The 14,027-nt window shown below is 40.7% G+C and overlaps 1 protein-coding gene across 1 annotated transcript; it reads right to left on the reverse strand.

The window, feature by feature from the left end:
• Positions 1 to 2,315: 2,315 nt before the first annotated feature.
• Positions 2,316 to 13,027, reverse strand: LOC116374320 (glutaredoxin domain-containing cysteine-rich protein 1-like). Its single transcript, XM_031825953.1, has 4 exons — positions 12,587 to 13,027; positions 6,077 to 6,316; positions 5,509 to 5,574; positions 2,316 to 2,523 (listed from the first exon to the last, which is right to left on the reverse strand). The coding sequence occupies exons 1-4, from the start codon at positions 13,025 to 13,027 to the stop codon at positions 2,344 to 2,346; spliced, it is 927 nt and encodes a 308-aa protein (XP_031681813.1). The 3' UTR covers positions 2,316 to 2,343.
• Between the last annotated feature and the right edge of the window lie 1,000 nt (positions 13,028 to 14,027).

The following is a 14,027-nucleotide window of genomic DNA, read 5'->3' on the forward strand; positions in this document are numbered from 1 at the left end:
CTTTGTTGTTGTTGTTGGCATTTCCCTACGCTTCAATTTATCAGCGGGCTAATTTAAATGATCTGAAAAGCATGTCACGCAGATTGGTGTTCATTGGCTATGTGCGTGTTCATCTTCATTCCCTTTGGATGAATGTGGGCAATTGGACTTTGCGGTTATCGAAATGAGGCTCTGAAACGATAAGAAAAATCTGTGGCCTATATGGTGACGTCAATAAACAGTCATATTCAACCAGGCATTAACCAACCATTGAGAAACATCGCTCAGCATCGCGGCAGAACCAAGTAGGATTCTCCGACGGAGAAACAATTGACAACTATGGCACATCAGAAAATGCTGAACAAGGACACACGATATTCAATGTTTTTTGTTATTGAATGTCGTGTAACATGTTTAACCAGGCTTTGAGAGTGGGCGCGCATCAATGTCATGCCATTCCCAAGTCCGTTGTGCTTCTGCCCATCTTGTCATTGTCGTGTCTCCTTTTCTCCCTTAGGTAATATAATGCGTTTTTAATGTGGGATTAACAGCGCCTATAAAACAGCATGATTACATATGTATTGTATTGCAAACCTGTAGGAAATAAACAAAGGCGCACACTCTTGAGATAATCAACTGTTATCAACATATGCGTAGGCCTATAGCAACGCCACCAACAAACTGTTGATAGGACAGGTTATATTATAGGCTAATGATATGGCCAATGCATTGTTAGAATTTTTATTCACCGTTTTTCTCTCCAAGATCGAACCTACAGATGGGGGAGCAATAGACCGTGATCGGGCATGCTATTAGGTTTCTTTCATCTCCACGACCCAATGTCCTTACATTATTCCACAATGTTAGATTGTGATTAAGAATCTATTAAATAAATTGGATTATGCTACACATCCCACCGAATGTATCAGCCGCTGTCCAGTAGGGAAAAAATGATTAGCTGTCAGTGTGGCATCTATTAAAGTTGTGTTGAGAGTGAAAGTGATGTGCCTTGCTCGTTGCTTTTAGCTTCTCTACAGTGCTGCCTTGTAGAGTCATGTTCAAGCAGCATTGTACAGGGCTATGACAGCGTAGAGATCCTCGCCGCAGAGATGCTTTTCTCCATATTTCTTTGTCACTGGATGGCAGCCAGACCGAGAGTGATAACACCCATCCAAACAAATACAGACTCAACAGAAGTGGAGATTAAAAGGTACCACCTGTCTCACACAGTATAATTGTGTTACTCTAAACATGCGAGTGTGATACTGGCTTTTTACAATCTGCTATTGAGTTGCAAGGTGCTATTGATGTATAAAGAAAGTGTACTCAAAGCAGTGTGGTGCACACAAGTCTCAAAAACACAACTCTGTAAATGGGTCCCTCTTCTTTATCCTCAGGGTAAGAGATGGAGTTGCAATCAAAGTCCTTTCTGTGGTGTGAATAATTGAATGGAAACCTAACTAAGATAAATCTGTTGGTGACATATACATTATTAAGCTGTCTAACAATAAGCTTGGTTACTCAGTGGTCCTGATGCCTAACATCCTATGTCTATGGAATCTTATGCTTCCATTGTTTCCATGCACACATTTCCAATACTATTAAACTGGAAAACTGTTAAACTATTAAACTGGAACTTTGCTTTAAATGCTTCCTCTATTTTATGACTGTAAGGAAAGCGCTTTTCTCTCATCCTAATAAACATGTATATTTTATTCTACCAGAGCTAATATTATTATCCCTTTATTTTAGCTACATTTATTTAAGTGGAGTGGCCCAATAACACACAATACTTTACTTTCCCTCTCTGCTCCTTAATCCTGTTCGATGTAGGCCATAGGATTAGTGATGAAAGCTTAATTATTTAACAAACTACAGGTCATCAGGTCACCACTACACGGTTACATATCAGTGATTGTCTTACACCTCAATGACCAACTCTAGATTATCCTGGTGGAGTCCTAGACTGACCTTGTATTTGTCTGTTCAATTTATTGGTTCCATTTAAATGGGGAGGGGCACAGCTTGATACATTTTAGGACAGGCTATTTTCCATGGAGGAAAATTCAAACTTAAAATGTTTAATTGATCAACTAAGTGTAAATGTGCCACAGATGAAACCCATTTAAAGACTTATATTTTCTTGAAAACACAATTTTATTGACAATCTCCCATGGAGGATAAACCATGGTGTGAAAAATCAAGTCTTATCTCTGACACAGTCCAATACGTACAGTGTCCATATTTGGACAGCCTCAGTCTCACTAGGACTTGTTCGTATTTCTGGCTGTCCTAATATGGAGGACCATGTGGGCTTGGTGAAGGGCCTGGGGAAAGGGGATATTTCGATCAGGCGATGAGTCATCATTGGCTGCAGCTGGAACAGGGCTGCAGGCCATTCTCGTTGCACCAGGTGCACTTCAGGGCTTTGAACGACTCTGTGAAGCAGTTGCGGAAAACTGACAACTTGCTACCATGGCACATGGGGCACGGGATGAAGGCAAAGCCCCCACAGGTCTGGCACGTGTGGGGGTGCTGTACCCTCTGGGGGAAAACACACACACAAAAAAACATTGTGAGAGCAAAATTGTTATAATACTGTAATAGCATAAAATGGCTGTTTTATGCAACTGAATAGAGGGTTCTTATAACTCTATTGTGTCTGTGTGAACTGAAAGTGAGCCTCTGGGAGATTTAACACTGACAGAAGATTTACTATGTCTTTGGGTGATAAGCCTAACAAGACCTCATTCCATAGCATGAGTTAATGTGTCTCTACTGGGGTACCAGGGGGAGATGGCTCCAGTATGGAGTTGGGGGCCAGACCCTGGTCCTCTACACAATGAGAACAGTCTTGACAGCAGATACTGTCTGCTGTGAATTATTAGTGACCCATTCCATACATCTGTTGTTTGTCATGAACATCCAGGAGGATGGACTTTGGTATAAAATGCTATGGCTCAAATCTGTTCGTTGGGCTCTCAACGAATCACCTATGGAAGGGTCGTTGACAAGCTCCATTACTGCAGTAATTAAATAATAAAGTTTGATTGTTTTGAAGAAATTTTTAAGTCTCCTTTTGATTACAATAATTCCACGACACAAGTTATGCCACTGGCTGAGTTGAAAGCTTATTAGCATAGTTCTGTAGTGTATGTAAGGGTTTATGTGCATCGTTGTATGCCTAATTGGGTTTTTTACTTTGAAAGCTTGTCAACATGGCCTTGTATTCTGCTGTTATTTTCCCTGATAGGAAAGGTGTTACAAATTCCCTGCCGGTGACTGTTATCAGCACCTCACAACCCTGAGCTGCACATTCCACTCCCCATCCCCCACACTTGAAGCCTGCTCTTGTGATATCATATGTACAGTATATTCATTGCCTTTCATTTCCCTCAACAGAACTTTTCCCACTTTTCATCCCCATGTCCATCTTCCTCAGTGGGTTCAAATACAGTGTCTTGCGAAAGTATTCATCCCCCTTGGCGTTTTTCCTATTTTGTTGCATTACAACCTGTAATTCAAATAGATTTTTATTTCATGTAATGGACATACACAAAAATAGTCCAAATTGGTAAAGTGAAATCAAAAAAATTACTTGTAAAATTTTTTTTTTAAAGTGGTGCATGCATATGTATTCACCCCCTTTGCTATGAAGCCCCTAAATAAGATCTGATGCAACCAATTACCTTCAGAAGTCACATAATTAGTTAGATTGCACACAGGTGGACTTTATTTAAGTGGGACATGATCTGTCACATGATCTCAGTATATATACACCTGTTCTGAAAGGCCCCAGAATCTGCAACACCACCAAGAAAGTGGCACCATGAAGACCAAGAAGCTCTCCAAACAGAGGGAAAAAGTTGTGGATAAGTACAGATCAGGGTTGGGTTATAAAAAAATATCAGAAACTTTGAACATCTCACGGAGCACCATTAAATCCATTATTTAAAAAAATGAAAGAATATGACGTCACAACAAACCTGTCAAGAGAGGGCTGCCCACCAAAACTCACGGACCAGAGGGCATTAATCAGAGAGGCAACAAAGAGATCAAAGATAACCCTGAGGAAGCTGCAAAGCTCCACAGCGGAGATTGGAGTATCTGTCGATAGGACCACTTTAAGCCGTACACTCCACAGAGCTGGGCTTTACAGATAAAAGCCATTGCTTAAAGAAAAAAATAAGCAAACATGTTTGGTGTTTGCAAAAGGCATGTGGGTGACTCCCCAAACATATGGAAGAATGTACTCTGGTCAGATGAGACAAAAAGTTAGCTTTTTGACCATCAAGGAAATCGCTATGGGTGGCTCAAACCCAAAACCTCTCATCACCCGAGACACCATCCCCAAGGTGAAGTATGGTGGTGGCAGCATCATACTGTGGGGATGTTTTTCATCGGCAGGGACTGAGAAGCTGGTCAGAATTGAAGGATGGCACTAAATACAGGAAAATTCTTGGGGGAAACCTGTTTGTCTTCCAGAGATTTGAGACTGGGACGGGGGTTCACCTTCCAGCAGAACAATGTTTAAGGGGATACATTTAAATGTCCTGGAATGGCCAAGTCAAAGTCCAGACCTCAATCCAATTGAGTGTCTGTGGTATGACTTAATGGTTGCTGTACACCAGCAGAACCCATCCAACTTGAAGGAGCTGGAGCAGTTTTGGCTTGAAGAATGGGCAAGAATCCCAGTGGCTAGATGTGCCAAGCTTATAGAGACATACCACACTTGCAGCTGTAATTGCAGCAAATGGTGGCTCTACAAAGTATTGACTTTGGGGGGGGTGAATAGTTATGCACGCTCAAGTTTTCTGTTTTTCTGTCTTATTGCTTGTTTGTTTCACAAGAAAAAATATTTTGGATCTTCAAAGTGGTAGGAATGTTGAGTAAATCAAATGATACACCCCCCCCCCCCCCCCCCCCAAAAAAAATCTATTTTAATTCCAGGTTGAAAGGTAACAAAATAGGAACAATGCCAAAGAGGGTGAATACTTTTGCAAGCCACTGTAATGTTCCTGTGGGGGTAACTCTTGGCCTGCTTTATTCCCCTCTAACCGGGGGCAGTGTCAATGAGTCACAAACCAGTAAAATACATAGAGCCGGGTTGCTCTCTTTCAAAAACCTTTTCACAGTTGTATGTCTGTCAGTGTCTTTGCTCTGTTTGAAACACAACCTCAATTTTTGATATGACCCTCACACCTGTGTGTGAACAAATTTATTAGATGCAGAATCAATAACAAGCCTTCCATTATTGATGCCCATTCATCATTTGTCAGTTCACTGATGTATCATTGTCGGCGAGTAGGCCTATATGGTATATCAGAATGATCAATACTATTTTCCTATCCTGTGTTTCATTTATGTTTATTTTAATCATATTTAATTGCAAACATATTGGAGTATTTTTGTAATTTGAGGCGTCAGAGGCATCAGTTGAAACATGACATTGAATTTGTTAACTGTGCAGTTACCAGTGTTATTACTGAATATATTGTATCTGTTTGGTGGTAGTTGATTAAAAATTACCTCAATTTTGGCCAGACGATCCTGAAGTTCTCCTGATTCATTCATGTCCAATATTTTCTCAGCACCCTGCAAAGTTATTATCATAGTGTAAGATGCATCATATCATTACTAGACCTTTGATAATTTCATAGCTAATATATTCATAACACTTCGATAGGATCAAGGTGGGTCCGTGCTTGACTTGGACCGAAATAGGGGCCGGTTCTAATTTTGCATGTCGGTACTGTTTATACCTTTGAGCTAATAATTCTATAAGAGATGCAGGAACTCAATCAGTTGAAAATTTGACGTGCCAGTACTCAGCTGCAGTGAGCTCCTACCCAAGTCAAGCACTGGGTTGTATGTTTTTTTATGGTAAAACATGCTAGAATGTTTCATAATAGGACATTATTCATAAAGTGTGTCAGTGTAGGAGTGATGTATCAGGTCCCTCTGTACATGTCATCTTATTCATTATGATATAAAAGACCATATGGATTCTAAGTCAACACTCCTAGTCTGAGATGTTTTATAAACACAAGCCCAGGAATTGGAAAATGAGTTGTAATGACCAAGTGAAAGCACTGACCCCGAGGTAGTGTCCATCGATGAACACGACTGGTAGCGAGGGAGGTTCGCCCACCCGCTTGCATCGTTCTTCCAGGTCCTTCCCATACTCACAGTCCAGGGCTATATTCTTTTCCAGAAACTTGACCCTGTGGTTTGAAAAGATCTTCCGGACCAACTCACACCGTTCAAACGTGGTCCTTACTACTCGAAAGCTGGTGGTGTAGATCACTATCCGCCCAAATTCTAGTGTCAACTCGGGCTTGTAAGGAAAACACACAAAAAGGAAATTAGATACGGTATGTGATCAACCTTATACTCTCCCCTACCTACAGTATTTATTTGGTATTAATAAATACTGGACGGTATTTATTTTATTAGTCATAACATTTAATTTGGCGCTATACTCCAGCATTCTGGGATTTTACATCAAATGTTTTATGAGGTGACAGTATAGAATCTCAGCTTTTATTTAAGAGTATTTTCATACATATCTGTTTTACCAGGTAGATATAAATGCACTTTATGTATCTAGTCCCTCGATTTGAAGTTGTCATAAGTATTTGGACAAATTCACTTGTAGTGTATTAAATTTTGTAAAAAGTTTAGTATTTGGTCCAATATTTCTAGCATGCAATGGCTACATCAAGCACATTCATACTGACTCTACTCTTTTTATCATAAATTGTGATGCCTCGTCACCTTACCCCTATACATATTTTATTTTTTAAACTGTTTTAAGTTAAATATTAGCTATTGTCTGAAGCTGAAAAAGACAGGAAATCCAAAAGCTAATTTGACCTACAGTATGTTAGAATGCCCAGTCATGTTCATTTAATCTCAGACATAATTTACTGCAGTTTAAGACCATCCATAGAACCCACTACAGTGCATTCGGAAAGTATTCAGACCCCTTCCCTTTTTCCACCCTTTGTTACGTTAAACCTTATTCTAAATGGATTAAATAAATGTTATAGCTCATCAATCTACACACAATACCCCATAATGACAAAGCAAAAACAGAAATACCTCATTTACATAGGTATTCAGACCCTTTGCTATGAGACTCGAAATTGAGCTCAGGTCCATTCTGTTTCCATTGATCATCCTTAAGCTGTTTCTACAACTTGATTGGAGTCCACCTGTGGTACATTCAATTGATTGAAATTGATATGGAAAGGCACATAACTGTCTATATACAGTTGACAGTGCATGTCAGAGCAAAACCCAAGACATGATGTCGAAGGAATGGTCCATAGAGCTCCGCGACAGGATTGTGTCGAGGCACAGATCTGGGGAAGGGTACCAAAAAAATTCTATAGCATGGAAGGTCCCCAAGAACACAGTGACCTCCATCATTCTAAAATGGAAGAAGTTTGGAATCACGTCCTTGAGCTTCCTGCCTGGCCATACTTAGCAATCGGGGAAGAAGGGCCTTGGTCAGGGAGGTGACCAAGAACCCAAAGGTTACTCTGAAAGAGCTCCAGAGATCCTCTGTGGATATGGAAGAACCTTCCACAAGGACAGTCAGCTCTGCAGAACTCCACCAATCAGGCCTTTATGGTAGAGTGGCCATGCGGAAGCCACTCCTCAGTAAAAGGCACATGACAGCCCGCTTGGAGTTTGCCAAAATGGCACCTAAAGGACTCTCAGACCATGATGAACAAGATTCTCTGGTCTGATAAAACCAAGATTGAACTATTTGGCCTGAATGCCAAGCCTGGAGGAAACCTGGCACCATCTCTACTGTAAAAGCATGGTGGTGGCAGCATCATACTGTGAGGATATTTTTCAGTGGCAGGGACAGGGAGACTAGTCAGGATCGAGGGAACGATGAACAGAGCAATATACAGAGAGATCCTTGATGAAAACCTGCTCCAGAACTCTTAGGACCTCAGACTGGGGCGAATGTTCACCTTCCAACAGGACAACAAACCTGAGCACACAGCCAAGACAATGCAGGAGTGGCTTCGGTACAAGTCTTTGAATGTCCTTGAGTGGCCCAGCCACTCTATGTCTGGTACAGAGATCAAAATTAAAAAGTGAAATGTTGTTTCTGAGGTCGGACGGGCAGACAGCGAGGCGTATATTAACCCCGCTGTACCAAACCAAATTGCTAGGCTAGAAGCAAGGGGAAATAATGTGCTAGTTAAGAAAAATACAAGAGATGACATGAACATAAACATGATGATATTCTTATGAAGGCGCGCTGTTCATTCAGATGGAATTGTTAGCAGGCATAGTGTGCCTGTGACGGCCAGTACAGTACGGCATGGAACACTGCTCATCCAATCAGCATCCAGGATCCAAACAACCCATTTTATAATTATAAATCCTTTGTACACTGCAAATTGACTGCAAGGAGCCGAAACAGATAGTATTTCACAAAAACATAATAATTTCGAACATTGATTACATTGGGAAACGATCACACACGTTTTTATAGTATTTTATGTCCAATGAAGATTCAAATATTATTGTAATTTCTTTGCTCTGAAAACTTGGGGGGGGGGCAAATAAAACCACCCATCGTTCAAATTTGCCAGTTGGAGAACCTTGATGCAAAGTGAAGTTAGTCCAGACAGTATGAGATGTAGGTGAGGTCAAATGTAAGATTAGAGCCATTGTGATAGATGTGTGGCAAAGGCATGGGAGGGAGGGCATTTACCTCTAATGTTTGATTGCGGACCGCCAAAATACCATTGAAGAAGAAGACGAAAAGGATAACTTTTGCATTGTCATAAGAGATTGGATTATTGTACCAGTGTTGAATGCCCATACTGAAATAGCTAACTAGCTATTATGCTAAGGCAATAATTATTTGAGGTAAATGTTGTTGCTTTGTTTGTTGAAACTGTCACTGGGAAATTACTTTGTTAATGTTAGCTAGCTTTTAACTTGGTTAAAAGTTTCCTTGTGTGCCTTTTTCTGCAGATCATTCTATGCATCATTCTGTTTGTGTCTAGCAACAGTATATGTTGAACATAGGTACTAGCTAGCCACCTAGCACGCTAACGATTGTCAGCTAAATTAGCTAGATAGTTAAGTAATGTTTGAACACTGATCGTTAGCTAGCTGCTGGAGCGAAGAAGCTATCCTGTTAGCTGACGTTACCAATATCGTTAATAGTTTATGCTCTCCGCGATCATGTTTAGGTCATAGCCAGTTATTTAGCAATCCGAGAGACATTCAGGTCTTACCTAGCTACGACTCCTATTTAGATGTCTAACGCTAGCTGTAAACAGCCGAGTTTACTTACTATTACAATAGGCTTTGATGAGCAGAATAACAAGCTAACTAGCTAATTAACGTTGGTATTTTAAACCATCCAGTCCTATGATTAAGTGTCTATAATTTACAAAGTGTAATTTTTTATATAGAAATAGATCAAGAATATCCACCTGTAATCTGCCAAAACAGTACAACCCTAATCAAAGTAAGTACATCCTATTTTGTTGTTGTACATTTAGCCTTTTCTCAATATTGTAATAGCATGATGTTCTACTGGAAACCTGTCTTTATCTATGTGCTGACACAAATGACTAAGTACACACACAAATGACTGATGAGTAGCTGAGAGATATCGATGAAAAGATTGTGGGAGCTGTTTTGTTTTACTTTAGTGCAGCCTTTTACATTATCGATCATAATCTGCTGCTGGAAAAAGATGTGTTGTGGCTTCACATCCCCTGCTATATTGTGGATCAAGAGTTACACCTTATGGAACAGTGGGGACTGTGAAGAGACACACACACTGGCACAGACGCACGCATTCCCACACACATGATAACATACATACACATGGATTTTGTGTTGTAAATATGTGGTAGTAGATTAGTGGGCTGATTGCACACACTTAATGTGTTGTGAAATATGTTTTGCAATGTATTGTAATGTTTCTGAAATTGTATATAACTGCCTTAATTTTGCTGAACCCAAGGAAGAGTAGCTTCTGCCTTGGTGGCCCTCACCACCTGGGGGCAGCCCATCAGGAAGTGCAGGGGAGAGGTAGGCTACACCTGCAGTCAGACTGTTACTAGGAGGGTGTGTATGGCGACTGCTCGGCCTCCGACCGCAAGGCACTACAGAGGGTAGTGCGTACGGCCCAGTACATCACTGGGGCTAAGCTTCCTGCCATCCAGGACCTCTACACCAGGCGGTGTCAGAGGAAGGCCCTAAAAATAGTCAAAGATCCCAGTCACCCCAGTCATAGACTGTTCTCTCTACTACCGCATGGCAAGCGGTACCGGAGTGCCAAGTCTAGGACAAAAAGGCTTCTCAACAGTTTTTACCCCCAAGCCATAAGACTCCTGAACAGGTAATCAAATGGCTACCCGGACTATTTGCATTATGTGCCCCCCCCCAACCCCTCTTTTTATGCTCCTGCTAAAGTGCATCGTCACTTTAACCATACCTACATGTACATACTACCTCAGTCAGCCTGACTAACCGGTGTCTGTATGTAGCCTCGCTACTTTTATAGCCTCGCTACTTTTATAGCTTCACTACTTCTATAGCTTCGCTACTGTTATTTTTCACTGTCTTTTTACTGTTATTTTATTTCTTTACTTACCTATTGTTCACCTAATAACTTTTCACTGTAAGGTCAACACCATTATATGGATTTATTAGACTTTTTAAAATGTACATTTTCCAAAGGTCTGCATCATTGGCTTGAAGGCTATGCGTGGAAGCCAGGAGATGCTAAATGTGTTTATGTTCATTAACGGTCAGTTACCGTGAGACCAACAGTTATTTGCTTGACAATCACAGGGTGATGAAATTTCGTGACCGCCACAGCCCTAGTATTGACGGAGAAAAAAAGGCGGGAAAAATTCTCTTTAACATGCATTGGCCTTTGAAAACCTAATATAGCCACGAATATAGTCCCATCATACCCCTCTAGTATCAGCAATTCTAGGGTTTCCTGTATATTTGTCTAATGTTGATGGGAATATTACTCTGTTTTAATTTAACTCCTTAATCACTGTGATAAATAACAGTTTTTCTTGAGTGCACTTTTAATAGAGCTGAGATTTCCTTTGAAGTGTGTTGGGGAATAATCAGAATTAGTTGGTAACATAGCTAAGATGTTTTATATTCATCATATGTTTGTAAGTTACTTCTCATCAGAATGTTATTTTTGTATAATACTGTGGCCGGGGTTGCAGTATCTGTTCTATGTCAAGACTAAGTTGCTTGGGCCGGAGAGAGGGGAGAGGTCAAGCGTGTATCTCTTGGCTCCACAATGTCTGTGTGCCAGTCAGTGTGTCTCTGTGATCTTGTCAAGATAGGATGGATTTGATATATGCCTGTTGATATGGAGGATTGGTTTATGGTTCTGAGTTTGAGAAAAGAACATAGTTTAGGAGACAAAGCTGAACGATAAATTATGCCTATGCTGTCTGGATATGTGTGTCTTTGCTATAAAGGATCTCAGTAACAATGTGTGAGGGACTCTCAGAGAATTCATTGATAGACACTGAATTGATCTGAGAGTCACAGGGTTGTGATAGAGCTCATATAATTAAAGATGGACTTTGTGATAACTAACTCTGACTTGTGTGTGGTTTGCTCTCATGATTTGGTAAATAGAGGAAATTTCCACGACAAGTGCAAAGTGTTGCATTACAGGTCAAATCGGTCATGACACAGACACGATTGAGTAGCAGGAAGATCAGAATGTCGTGAACCAAGAGATTGGGACTTCAAATCCCAGGCGAGGTGAGGAAATGCCAAAAAACAATGGCTGTATAAATGAACATGCACAATGTAATCACGCATGTCAATGTCTGTCAAATATGTCAATTGAAAACATTGTATGTGTGTAACTAATTCCACAGGCTTTTTTAATTAAGATGCCCAAATAATAATTTCTAGTTGAATGAAAATATAAGACAAGTTGAGCAAACACAACATTTTAAGTTGACAACATTTTAGCAAATTTCTTCTCAAGTTGGAGCTAAGTTTGGGCCAATTAAGAGTTAAGTTCAGGTAACATTTAGACTGAAAAGTTTAGTAAATAATAATAATTAGTTTAAACAACTAGAATGTTTTTTACAGTGTACAGTACACCAAGTCCTGCAGTGTTGTGTATCGACTACACCTCTGAGTAAGCATGGAGGTAATCCCTCTCTACGCCTGGCTGTCAGCACTATCTATTCTCCATTTACTCCTTTCACAGGCCTCATTCCATTACCACCTAATGGAGCTCTAGGTGACCATACAGATGTAGGATCTTAATTTTATCAATGTTGTCAAACTGTGAAAGCTGTTCAGACTTTGTGGCTGTGTTATCTAGTGGAATATCTAGTGGATTGCTAAAATACTACACAAAAATACTACAAATTTCACTTCATGTGAGAAAACAAGCACTGTATAGTGTAGAGAATGATTGTACCATCAAAATATTGTTTTTACAGCTGTTTGAAGCTGGTGGACCAAAACCTAAAGTCATTTTTGTTTTGGTCCACCAGCTTCAAACACCTTTAAAAACTATGAGAACTATGATAACACTGAAAAGGTACAATACATATTCATCATACTTGAAGTGACCTAGATCACTTACCCCACATGCATTAGGGAGGTTTTCAAATAAGACCTGACTTGCACTGACTTTGTGCTTGACCCCCCTTACAGTCCCATTTTTGCTGAGGATGTTGACACGCTTGTGGCTAATTGGTGCTCTGTCCTTTGAGGCCCCAGCATACATGAGCAAATCATCCCGCTCGCTCTCGCTATCATCCAACTCGGAGCCTAGAAACCCATGTAGAAAAGCATGTCCGATAGCATCTCCACTTGTGGAAGGCGTACTGGCCCGGTCCGCATCCGAACTACTGGTACAATCTGAATCCAACGAGTCAGACGGCCCCCTATCTTTAAAAATCTCCTTCAGCACCCGACCACTGTTCCCCGAAGCCACGCGGAACCTCACCCGCTTCTGGGGTTTCTCTTCGCCCGGCGGTGTCAACATTGTCCACTCCTTTGGAAAACCCAGTGGTAGATTACATAGTCCAGAAAGGTGCTTTGCAGTCCCCTTCTTATTTTCATTCAAAACTTAACATAACCGCCTAGACTAGACAAAGTATTTTTTCCTCATGGATTACTAGAGAGTAATCGTCAGAGTTTGAAGAGTTCTAAAAAAGACTGTCAGTCCTAAACTGCCTCACTCTTGGAGATACAGGACCAGTAAATAATGCATGTATTTCTACCATGGTAACATAGAAATCGACCTAAAGTAAACCGATAGCCCCTGCTGAATAATTCATCACACTTTTGCACAGTTTTCTTAGAAGCTTTGACAAAACAGCTTTGAGCAAACATGCCTTTTTTCATGGGGTACATCAAACAACAACATTCTTTTCCCCTTTTTCTTTGTAAAATTAATCAGTAGAGCAAAATAGGGCAGCTTATCTGAGGGTCACAATCGGATATTCGTCAACTCTATGACTGTTGCAGTACTGTTTCAGGTCTCGAACCTGTCTCCAGCCAGCCAAAATTGGACAAAGTAACTTTTCCCTGAACAAGGTCAACTTTACAATGTACTAGTGTGACTGATTTTCAATAGGGATCTGATTTGAACCGGTGATCATTCATTACATAATGTGTCTGTTTCGGAAAAACTTCCAATCTATTGTCTTACAGACTTCCCAAGTCTCCAACACGCACCCTGGATGAGCAAAATTGAGGCCATTGAATCTTGTGAAGGCCGGGGCATTGTGCTTTCTGTAAGTACCGCCTCAGAATTCAGTTTTTACTGCATGAACACACCTGTTGAGCATGAATGAATGACATAAGGGGACGTCCGTTCATCCTTTGTCCTCATTGGTCTACATTTCCCTCCCTTTGCACTCTGTGGGAAGCAAGGCTGCTATTACACACAACCTAGAGCAGGGACAGGGACAGGTGTTCGCCGAACAACAGTAGTGGACCAGACCATATAATGTGTCACGGCCACACAGTACCACATCGTG

This window comes from Oncorhynchus kisutch, linkage group LG6 (assembly GCF_002021735.2).
Source record: "Oncorhynchus kisutch isolate 150728-3 linkage group LG6, Okis_V2, whole genome shotgun sequence".
In the NCBI taxonomy this organism is placed as follows: domain Eukaryota; kingdom Metazoa; phylum Chordata; class Actinopteri; order Salmoniformes; family Salmonidae; genus Oncorhynchus; species Oncorhynchus kisutch.